At 44.5% G+C, this 12,333-nt stretch overlaps 1 protein-coding gene across 1 annotated transcript in view; it reads left to right on the top strand.

Moving 5' to 3' along the window:
• PPIL1 (peptidylprolyl isomerase like 1) overlaps positions 1-12,333 on the top strand; it is a 30,652-nt gene that overhangs the window by 13,610 nt on the left and 4,709 nt on the right. Inside the window, exons 2-3 of the mRNA XM_078644211.1 lie at positions 3,137-3,291; positions 4,038-4,106. Coding sequence (XP_078500337.1) covers positions 3,137-3,291; positions 4,038-4,106 — 224 coding nt within the window. The remainder of the gene's footprint in view (positions 1-3,136; positions 3,292-4,037; positions 4,107-12,333) is intronic.

The following is a 12,333-nucleotide window of genomic DNA, read 5'->3' as shown; positions in this document are numbered from 1 at the left end:
AGGATCTATACACTTCACGCCCGACTGCTACTGACGATGAAATTATGACCTACCTGTCGGACGTGTCAATTGCATGGCTGTCAGACGCTCATAGAGAATACCTATCACGACCGGTTACTGTTGAGGAAGTAACTGAAATTATAAAATCAGTGCCAAATGGAAAGGCGCCGGGCCCTGATGGCTTCACGGGGGAATTTTATAAAGCATTTGCAGACTTACTAGCTCCGCGCCTGGTGCAGATGTACGGGGATGCCCACGACAAACAATTGCTCCCACCCACTTAGCGCGAAGCAATGTTGATTGCATTGCTTAAACCAGATGAGGATCAGGAGTCTTGTTACTCATATAGGCCCCTGTCACTAATGAATGTGGATACAAAGATTATTGCTAAGTTGCTTGCCACGCGTCTCCAGCCGTTGATGCCGCTATTGTCCTGCTGGACCAATCGGGTTTCATTCCGGCTCGATCAACGGCGCACAACACACGAACGCTCTTTGCACTATTGCATTACTTGATTCCTCAAACTAAAGCAGCAGCAGTACTACTGGATGCGGCTAAAGCCTTTGACACTATTGAATGGCCCTATTTTCACGCGGTTCTGCTGCGCATGGGTTTTCCACCTGTATTTTTACAATGGGTGTCAATGTTATATACTAGCCCATCTGCACGCATTAATATTAATAAATACATATCAGGCCCAATTAAAATATCCAGGGGCACACGGCAAGGCTGTCCCCTGTCTCCTTTATTGTTTGCCCTTGTATTGGAGCCGTTAGCCTGCAAAATTCGACAAGGACACCATTATTCTGCACTTCAATTCCCAAAACGCCCATTACACATCATTATATGCGGATGATATGTTGCTTTATGTCCGAGACCCGGAACAAAACCTAAATTCCTTATTGCGTGAGTATATAAAATTTGGACAGCATTCCGGACTCAAAATAAATTGGTCCAAGTCGCAAATCATTTCATTGACTGACACCACTTGCCCATTCCCTATAGACTACCCCTTAGAATGGCAAACAGACCCAATACGATATCTAGGGGTCTGGTTCCACAGAGACCCAGAACTTGTCATTCGTACAAATTATGGCAGGGTGATAGGGGATATGGAGGAGAAAATCAAGAGCTGGAACAGTCTACCGCTGTCACTAGCAGATCGGGCGGCTATAGTGAAAATGGTTCTATTGCTGAAATTTCTTTATTTGTTCAATAACATTCCCATAAAACCACCGGCAGTATTCCGCAGAATGACTGCGATGGTACTCAGTCTAATATGGGCAGGGAAACAAGCGAGGATTGAGTTGCGAACGTTAACTTTGCCATATTTGCAAGGTGGGTTTAAGGTACCAGGCTTTCTGCTTTATTATTTATGTGCCCAGGCGCAGTATGCGCATTACTGGTATCACGAAATCCCGTTTCTCACACACGTTGCAATAGAGGAAGGGGATGCACTACCCATACCGCTATCAGCTATTTTGCCACACCGGCGGTCCCCGTTGCATGCTTAGGACATAAACACGATAGACGCAACCAATGAAGCTTGGTTTTTAATGGGTAAGAAGGCGAACAAGTTACCGCTATACGCAGCCGCACTTCCATTACACTACCACCCAGCACTTTCGGTCACTCAAGAAAAGGTGGGAATGGATCTGCTTAAACAAGTGGGTATAGATAGGGTGGGCGATCTGTATCGGGATAGACAATTTAGGACCATAGACTAATTGACCTTCATAAGCAACCCAACGCCACTTTTCAAATTTACATATTATAGATTACAAAGGGCGATAAGAGAATTATATCCATCTTATCCTGTGGAACCGCAGCAATTATCCCCATTACAACTATTGCTCACAATACCCACAGCACATCATATAGTTTCTAAACTCTATGCTAAATTGCAAGAGGATATAGCGGGTAACTCAGGGAAGGTACTAGACAAATGGAATGGTAGTCTAGACACCCCATTGACGACGGAGGAATGGACATTAGCATGTACGCTTACAGGTCTGCTAACCCCTAACGGGAACCTCCGAATAATACCCTTTAAATACTTGCACCAGACCTTTTATACACCAGAGCGACTCCATAGGTACGGGTTAAGCGTGGATTCAAAATGCAAGAGATGTCAAGTGGAGGGAGCTGACTTCATCCATCTTGCCTGGTGGTGTCCCAAGGTGGCGGAGTACTGGGAGAAGGTAACGCAGATATTAAGTACTATGGTTGCGGTTCCTGTTGGTTGTACAATACGCTCATGTTTACTGGGACTGGTACCGAAGATGAAAGCTACAAGGCGTAAGTTTTCTGTAGTTGCAAACGTCGTATTTCAATTAGCTGGAGCGGGACAAGTGCCCCTAAGGTCAAACAATGGATTGTAGATCTGATATACTGCAAAGACACCCTGCTGACATATGAAGAAGAACTTCCGGCGAGCTCACGGCCAAGGAACTAAGGAATCAAGAGGAGGTGTGCAATTTTCCCAATGGCCTCTCGTTCCATTTACTTTTTTATTTTATTTATTATTTTTTTTATCTCGAACCCACCCCTCGATTTTAAAGCATTCAGCAGTGGAGTAACAAGTCTGAAATCATGGATGGATCTTGAAAGTGAACACCAATCGTCCCCAACAGCGTTTCGCTTTCACCCGAACTGATCTGTGTCTCGCTGCTTATAAAAACTCATTGTACCAATTCAATCGGCACACAGTAATGAGGTCCCCACTCAGTTTTCTGCTGTAGTTGCGCTTATATCATGCTTCATGAAACATGCTTGTCTTTGTTTATACTAATTCAGCTGACATCAGTGCGTTTAAAAACACACAACCATTGCAGTTATAAAGTTTTCAAAGGACAAAAAGCGATCTATTTGAAGGTTCTTATTTAAAGTGACATATCTGTTTTTGTAAGGCACACGCCGGTGCCTTTCTTTTCACTACTACCCACTAAGTATATCAAACCTTTCTTGTCATTGATTACACTTCAATAAAGATTAGTAATTGTGTTTGAGAAAACGAAATGTTAAATGTACTTACTGGGCATTTAAATGCATACAGCATGGAAAATAATATTTATTATTTTACTTGCACGTCATTGCTTCTTAATAATCCTCATTCATTATTTTAATCTCCTGCCAGCATGGGCACAATTGTCCTGGAGCTTTACTGGAGACATGCCCCCAGAACGTGCAAAAACTTTGCTGAGTTGGCCCGACGAGGTTATTACAATGGCACCAAATTTCATCGAATTATCAAAGATTTTATGGTCCAAGGAGGAGACCCCACTGGAACCGGTAAGGCAGAAAATGCTACGAAATTTGTCTTTGATACTGTCCAAGACGACCGTTTACTTACTTTTCCATGAGTGGTAGGTTTGAAACTTCACAATTCCATGAGGTTGGCATTTTTGTGATTAAAGGTTGTGCTTAAAGTAGTGAAAAGGGGGTAGGCCTTCATATACCGACTGTTTAGTAACTGGCTTTGTGCCTCATAGCTCCACAGGTTTATTTGGTGATGCTGTACTCGGTTTCCCTACGGAGGCAGAAATAAACGAGGGCCGAATGACATGTCCTAACAAAACTGTCCAGACCAGGCTGCTGTTCTAGTGATAATACTTTCATAAATTATTTACTTTTGCTGAACAGAATGAAGGCCAAACCAACAAGAAATGAACGTTCAGGATATTTCCGGTAGATGCATTAACATGCAAGGAATTAACCTAGAACTCTGTTAGTAGAATGTTGATTATTCTGATCTCTGTCATGGAAGGGGCCATCTGAACCTGCTTGGTCAATCCTGCAATGGAATGTCATTACTTTTCACAAAATAGGTGAAGTTCTATGCACATTAAAGAACGCTCTAAAAAGGCTTATGCCATGGGGTGGAAAATAGATTTGCAGGTATATAGCAGCAGTAAAGATTAGTCTCTTGGATCGATTTTTTGTTCACAACTGTCTGCACAATTTGTGAGTAGTTGGCATTGACGCAACTGCAAAAGCTTTTCCAGTGCCCTCAAGAATTTGTTTCTCTCCTGTGCCAGGTCGCGGCGGTGCTTCGATATTTGGAAAACAGTTTGAGGACGAGCTTCATCCCGATCTGAAATTTACAGGCAAGTGAAACTTTAATCAGTGCTGTATTGTTTGTATATGAGTTGTAGGTTTTGGCGAGATACTGTAGAAGGCCATGTAGCACTATGTGACATTGAGAAAACAAAGGTATTACTAGAAGAATGGAATCGATTTCTAGAAGTATAGTGCCTCTGCTCCGAGTGGAATGCATCATCTTGGTACCTGGAAATTATTCCTTTATGATTTTTTTTGTCAAGAAAATATACCTCATGTTTTACTTATGAGAAACTCCATCATTCAGCAGTTGCACCAAGGGAAACTTCATACAAATAACTTTATTTGCCCATTGAAAGGCCTCCAATGGAACATTGCAGAGCTGCCCTAAAGTTGTATTTTTCTACAAAGTAACCTCTGGCACTTTAAAGACTTTGCAGTGCCATATCTTTCTTTTCCTTTGATAAATATGAAGTGGAAAAGAGGTACATGCTACTTTGCATGGATACAGCAGCATGAGCTGCCATGCACAGTGACATGCCTCTCTTCTAATTAAAACGTGTGGAGGGAGTAAGATAGAAGCTGCTAGTTTATCAATTTTAGTTGGAAAGGAAGTGACCATTTTATGACTGGAAGGTTAGAATTTGTATTGTGAGCGATTTTATACCCACAAAAATGTCTTTGGTGAAAGTCGATTTGTCATCAGTGCTTGTTGTAACTGATGTTTGTATAATGTTTGATTGTAGCAGTTTTTAACTTAACTTTCTTCTTCCCCCCCCTTCCCCTCTGAAAATGTTTCCCTTTTCCCTTTTTTTCTTTTATTATATGCAGTGTTTCTTCTGCCTTTTTTCTCCCCCCCCTCCCTACCTTTGCTCTGCAGCTCATTCAGTCTTGTGTTCCATTAAGAGGTTTTTTAATAAGTCAAATTTAGCGTTATTAATAGACAAGTGGTTATAGTCTGAATTAACCTACCACAAAGAGTGCTTGAAAGCATATGCCCCACATATCGACAGGAACGAAGGTGGGGCAAAGGTAGGGGAGGGGTGAAGTACCTTCATCAATGGTGGACGGACCATTTCTGGGGATGATCTTTCCTCTGCACGAAACTAGTTTAAAACATTGGCACACATGCTTTCATCCCAAACTCTAATTGTCTAGACTCCCGCGCCCTCCCCCCCCCCTCGCCGCTTGTATTTCATATTCGCTGCCTCCAGTCACTTTGTCCTTTAACTTACCAGTTTGTCTCCTTGTACGGTCATTTCTTCATCATTTTTCTCCATATCTGACTCTGGCCTTCCGTTTCCCGCATATGTTGATCCTCAACACCACCTAAGGCTCTCTATCTGTCCCCAGCCTGTCTGTTCATCCGTTACAGACTCGGTCAATCCTTGCCCTCTGTCCATGTAGTGCAGGCTCTCCAAACTGGACCTACACTATCTATCCACTCATCGCAGGCATGGTATCCTTTCTTTAACACTAACTATTTGCTTCTAACGTAACACAAGCCTTAAATAATCCAAACATTACCATTTTAATGCAAAAATCAGCTGTATGTTGTAAGACTTGAGGAAGGGCTGCTTGTACATTCGAGGGAGGGGAAAATACATATTTGTAAACGAGGCGACACTGCCATCTGCAGGCTATAATGAAATTAACATTGGATTTAAAATGTTTAGTAGACTGCGACCCAAAATGTATTTAACGCATTTTAATCGCAAATTATATTACTAATCCCGAGGTAATTATTAGCCCTTTGATAACCACTAGGAACTTCAGATACTGATCAACTAGACTGTGCCCGTAACATCGTTCAGTTCCTCCTGAGATTTTTTTTGATAGTGTGAACCTGACTAGAGGTCGTTTAAAAAGCATTTCATATTTTTTTATAATTTCTTTTTAGGCACAAAGATTGTGGCTAAGCCTGGGCGGAGTTTCCAAAGTGCAAAAAAAAAACATTCTGCCCAGCTGCGCGTAGCTCCGCAAGCAGCAGAGTTCGTTAGAAAAATGCCTTTTGCTGTAATTTTCAGCTAAGGTGTTTGTCCTCGCTGTGAAATTATCGCGAATGGCACCATGCACAACGCAAGTGGGCTCTGCATCCTTTCTGCCACTCGAGTAGATTTTCTACTCGACCGCAGCTTTCTAATGCGGACGGACGGTTTCTTAACGCGAGCGGTTGTGAGCATACACGGCCACTCGCATTGAGAAATCTACCCGCCCGCATTTAGAAATCTCGCCGGGAGGTTGATTTCCCTCGCTCACGCTTGCCAACTTGAAGTTGCCGAGTGCGAATTGGGAAAAATCTCGCTGGGAGGTGGATTTTCCTCGCTTGCGTTTGCCAACTTGATGTTGACTAGCACGAGTGAGGAAAAACTCAGCTACACGGAACAACATTTTTGGGGACTCCGCGTAACACGGAGGGCGGAAACCCCCACGGTCTGAGTTCACTGCCCAGACTTAATTGTGGTATGCCCAGAATCACTGCACGCTGACACGAGGCCGGGATTCAAGCCTGTCTCCTGTGTTCCAAGTTCGGCACCTCTAGCCATTAGACGTGTCTCTTCTCAGGTGCGGCGGTCCTAGGACCCCACCTCAATTCTGTTACATATGAGGATGCTGCCTTCAATTTGAAATTGTGAGCCACTCTAATGTAAAACTCTTTTGTATTTCTTGAAGCTACTCCCTTTAGGTACACATCTCCTGTTCAGCGTTGCATAGTGTCCCCGTTTATGAGCATCCCATGCCACTGTTAGCTTTAAACTTTTTGCTTTGTATCATATTCTGCTTTTCTATGACAACTTAGTGTTACTCCTGAGTTCACAATTTGTGTTGTGCTATGCCTCTCTTCTATAGCCTTCTGATGTTACTCTTGAATTATGACATTTAAGATTGTGGTATGTACTGCTGTCTTGTCATCTGTCCTGTTAACTCCACGAGCTGCTATCCTAGAAGCTCCATGGTAATGTCTGTGTTCTCCAGCTCTAAAAACTCATCCTACTCTGTTGCCTTGTAGAATTCTCGCCCCTCCCGAATGTATCACCCGTAGAATTGCATCCTTTCATGCTACTAGCGTTTTGTATTTTTTTGTGTGTACCACTAACCACTTTGTTTCATGACCTACTGCCTTACATCTTACTCATCTTGATCGTTAGTTTAATACCTGTAGTCGTGTATGAAGAGCTGAGCAGACCTCTGTTCTTTATGGACAGTGGATGAAAGCAACATCCAGACGTTGAACTACAGAGACTTTTGAAGTGGAAGACTGCAAAGAATAGGGACTCAGAAGCACACAGTATTGGGAAGTTAAAAGTTTGGGAACAGCGAGGTTAAAACTAGTATGCTAGAATGGATTATGTGTAGTACTGTAGAGAGAAAAAACAACAACAATGGGAGAGGTAGGGAGAGTCAAGAAGGCTTCTCTCAATCCCCGGTTCAATGTAGATAAACAAAAAGAGAGAGGCCAAATCAGTCTCAAAAATGCCACTAGATTGGAGCGAGATACATAAGGATCACACACTCACTTAGGGTGAAAAGGAAAGCCCTCACACACCGACCTAGTCAGTGTCATGCTTCATCATCGGGCCCCACCAAAGAGGCCGAGTGCCTCTTTGGTGTGCTACAATGCCAGAAAAGACTGCGGAGCTGGTTGTGTGAAGGAGGACGTGTTGTGAGGGTGAGTTAAATTAAAAGTGTCTAAACGAGTATCAAAAAAATTTTTTTTTTATTAAATGATCCCTAAGACACGAATTAACAGGTATTATGTGTCTGAATTTGGTTGCCAAGGATTAGGAATGGTAAAATTCAGAGAAATACAGTAGATAAATTAGTCGGTCAACATGTTTCTGCCATTTTGGAGGCTTAAATTTACCAAGGCATTCATCAGGACTATACCCCGGCGGTATGGACTCTCTAATCGTCCACCCTAACCAAGGGACGTGAAAGTGAAAAGAGGTGGGTGAAAAAGTGCATAAAAAAGGGAGAGCAAATGCTCAATCCCAAAAAAACTCCAAATTCGGGAGTGTTTCTGCACCTGTAAAGTGAAAGTACACATACAAACACAAACACACAACAATTAATAAATGCCCTTGCGTTTGGTTGTCGTGCTCCTTATGGTGTGGCAAAATTAGTGTGCCCAAAGTAACATGTAGGTTTAACACCATCCACATAACCCTAAAGGGATGATATCGGTAACTCTGGGACGTGGGGTGATAAGGGTGTTTTAAAATACACTTAATTTGGAAGAAATGGGTTAAAAACGCACTCTATGTACTCCTTCTGAAGGGATCAATGGACCAAAAGGTCGGTGACCCCCTAGTTTGATAATAACATACATAAATCTCACTTTAAAATTTGGCGCTACTTGCACCATGGGTCTCGGGAGGGGGGTTGGAGCGAAATTGGCACATCCTATAAATGAAAAGAGGTATTAGCCATTCGGTCCCGATATACGGGCAGTACTTAGCTCTGTTTTCAAGCAGATCAGCGTTGTGGTTCAGGAACACTCACGCCCTCGTTGCTCACAGCCCGCTTAGACACCTAGGATCTCCCTCTTGACCGGACCCCGTCGATGGAGAGCGGGGCCGGTAAGTGAGTATAAGAGCAAGGGAGCAGGGCGTTGCGTCCTTCCTGGTGGGCGTGTCCGGCCAGGAAGAGGCCAGGAGCGCGCCCGCCGCAGAGGAGGCCTGACACGCACCGGTCCCGAGCAGGGCGTCGCGTCCTTCCTGGTGGGCGTGTCAGGCCAGAGAGAGGCCAGGAACGCGCCCGCCCCCCGCCTGCAGAGGAGGCTTGACACGCACCGGCCCGAGTCGGTGGGGCGATTGATTACAGACCCAAATGAGGCTGTCAGGAAAGGAGACACGGGACTCAGACTAAGTTCCACTTTCACCCCTCCTAACCACACTGTCCCGGCGGCTATCACCGCCTTTGAGCATGCCGTATCTAAGGATCTGGAGACACACAACACTCCTAAGACCTTTGGTAACTTTAGCACAGCCGAACATCAAGCGTTACGGACGTTACAGAATGATACCTCTATAACCATAAAACCGGCAGACAAGGGCGGAGGTATAGTTATCCAGAATACCAGAGACTACGAAAAAACCTGTAATGACCTGCTGGGGGACACCAGAAACTACACCCCACTTACTAGTGATCCTACATCAGATCTCACCAAAAGGATTACAAACCTGGTCCGCCATGCTGAGGAATGCGGACATCTGTCTAAAAACGAAGCAGACTTCCTAAACAATCCAAGCAAGGTGATTCCATACTTTTACACCCTGCCCAAGATGCACAAGAATCGATTGTCGCCACCAGGACGCCCCATCGTGTCAGGGATCGGTTCGCTTCTGGAGCCCCTGTCACAATTTTGTGACTACTTTTTGAAACCTCTAGTACAATCCACTCCCACGTACCTCAAAGACACCAAGAGCCTCTTAAAACTTTTATCAGAAATCACGTTCACTGAGAATTCAGTTACCCTAGTGACCCTCGATGTAGAAAGCCTTTACACGAGTATTCCACAGGACGATACCATCAATGTCCTGAGGAAATCTCTAGATTCCATCGAATGGAACTATCAGACACCAAAAACCTTCATCATTGAATGTGCCACCATAGCCCTCAAAGAGAATTTTTTCTCTTTCAAAGACAGGCTGTACCTACAATGCTCTGGGACCTCGATGGGCAGTGTCTTTGCTCCCAGCGTGGCAGGATTATACGTTGCGGATTTTGAGGCCAAATTCATATTACCCCCCACTGCAGCGTTTTCCACTCACATGCTTCTTTGGAAGCGTTATATTGATGACATTCTGCTTCTCTGGACAGGGAGTGATGGCGAACTGGACACATTCCGGATCTGGATCAACACGCTAGATCATAACCTGAGATTCACAAACAACACTAGCAAAACAGACATTGTCTTCCTTGATGTGGTCATCTCTGCTGTTGGTACTGGGCTCACGACTAAGACCCACCATAAGCCTACAGCCAAAAACTATCTTCTTGATTTTAGAAGTTTTCATCCTCGCCCTCTCAAAGAGAATCTCCTGTATGGGCAATATCTGAGACTTAGAAGAAACTGTAGCGCCCTTTCTGATTTCAAGGAACAGTCAACCATTCTTACTGAGAAATTGAAAGACAGGGGTTACCCAGTTCCAATCTTGAATAAGGGTCTAAAAAGAGCGAGAAACCAACCTAGAGAGGTACTCTTGGCTGAAAAGGAAAAGAACCCGGATTCAATCCCACTGACGTGTGTAACAACATACAATAGTCTGTCCAATGTAATGAAAAAGACAATTAACAAACATTGGAATATCATCACATCCTGTAAAGAAAACTGGGAGAAACCACTTTTTTCTTTCAAAAAAGGTCGAAGCTTAAAAGATGCTCTAGTCCATACTAGGCCAAAAGAGAAACTTACCAACAATGCGCCATCAATAACCGCAGCGTGGGGCCTACCAAAAATTATTGGGCACTACCCTTGTTCGGACTGCGCGGTCTGCCACTTGACAGAAGCAACAAAAACCTTAGCATTGGAACCAGGGAAGGTCTGGGAACAGAGAGAACACACTAACTGTAACACAACGAATGTCGTGTATATGATCACCTGCCAGCTTCGTTACATTGGCATGACCACCCGCAGGGTGAAACAGCGCATATGCGAACACCGAAGCAATATAAGGTGTAAGAAACTAACCACCAAGCTGAGCCGCCATTTCCTAGACAGCAATCACACACCCAATGATATGAGGTGGACTGTAATTGAAGCACTCCAAGGGACCACCAATATCACAAGCAGACTCTTTGAAAAAGAACAACGCTGGGTGTATCGTCTGGGGACTAATACCAACGGCCTTAACGATGATATCCCATGGAACACTGTATTATCCTGAGCGTCAATATGATAATCTGATCCATCACTCTGTATTCATTCCTGACAAGGTCCACTCTGAGCCAATTGCCTGTTCTGTGCTTTCTTTCTTTTTATTTGTTTATTTGCTGAGTGTCTCTCTCTCCTCCCCCCATTCTTGGAGTGAGTGTTTGTGCCACGTGCCTTTAGTGTGCAGAGCATTCGTGTTCCCAGAATCTTATCACACTAATTCTACAGTACAGTATTATTTTTATTGTAGTGCACAACTAGGGCGCTATCTACTGACCTCATTAGTCGCCCTTTTTTCTAATTTCTTAATGCTGGCAAAATCCTGCATTGCTCATTATTTAGTGATATGGAATATTTAGAGCCTCCATTCGAAATAGTACTGCCCCATAAAAGCACGGTGTAATCAATCGCCCCACCGACTCGGGCCGGTGCGTGTCAAGCCTCCTCTGCAGGCGGGGGGCGGGCGCGTTCCTGGCCTCTCTCTGGCCTGACACGCCCACCAGGAAGGACGCGACGCCCTGCTCGGGACCGGTGCGTGTCAGGCCTCCTCTGCGGCGGGGGGCGGGCGCGCTCCTGGCCTCTTCCTGGCCGGACACGCCCACCAGGAAGGACGCAACGCCCTGCTCCCTTGCTCTTATACTCACTTACCGGCCCCGCTCTCCATCGACGGGGTCCGGTCAAGAGGGAGATCCTAGGTGTCTAAGCGGGCTGTGAGCAACGAGGGCGTGAGTGTTCCTGAACCACAACGCTGATCTGCTTGAAAACAGAGCTAAGTACTGCCCGTATATCGGGACCGAATGGCTAATACCTCTTTTCATTTATAGGATGTGCCAATTTCGCTCCAACCCCCCTCCCGAGACCCATGGTGCAAGTAGCGCCAAATTTTAAAGTGAGATTTATGTATGTTATTATCAAACTAGGGGGTCACCGACCTTTTGGTCCATTGATCCCTTCAGAAGGAGTACATAGTGTTTTTAACCCATTTCTTCCAAATTAAGTGTATTTTAAAACACCCTTATCACCCCACGTCCCAGAGTTACCGATATCATCCCTTTAGGGTTATGTGGATGGTGTTAAACCTACATGTTACTTTGGGCACACTAATTTTGCCACACCATAAGGAGCACGACAACCAAACGCAAGGGCATTTATTAATTGTTGTGTGTTTGTGTTTGTATGTGTACTTTCACTTTACAGGTGCAGAAACACTCCCGAATTTGGAGTTTTTTTGGGATTGAGCATTTGCTCTCCCTTTTTTATGCACTTTTTCACCCACCTCTTTTCACTTTCACGTCCCTTGGTTAGGGTGGACGATTAGAGAGTCCATACCGCCGGGGTATAGTCCTGATGAATGCCTTGGTAAATTTAAGCCTCCAAAATGGCAGAAACATGTTGAC

The sequence above is a fragment of the Lissotriton helveticus genome, chromosome 5_1, assembly GCF_964261635.1.
Source record: "Lissotriton helveticus chromosome 5_1, aLisHel1.1, whole genome shotgun sequence".
Lineage (NCBI taxonomy): Eukaryota > Metazoa > Chordata > Amphibia > Caudata > Salamandridae > Lissotriton > Lissotriton helveticus.
Note: the sequence above shows the minus strand (reverse complement) of the source record. Positions and strands in the feature narration are given on the sequence as shown.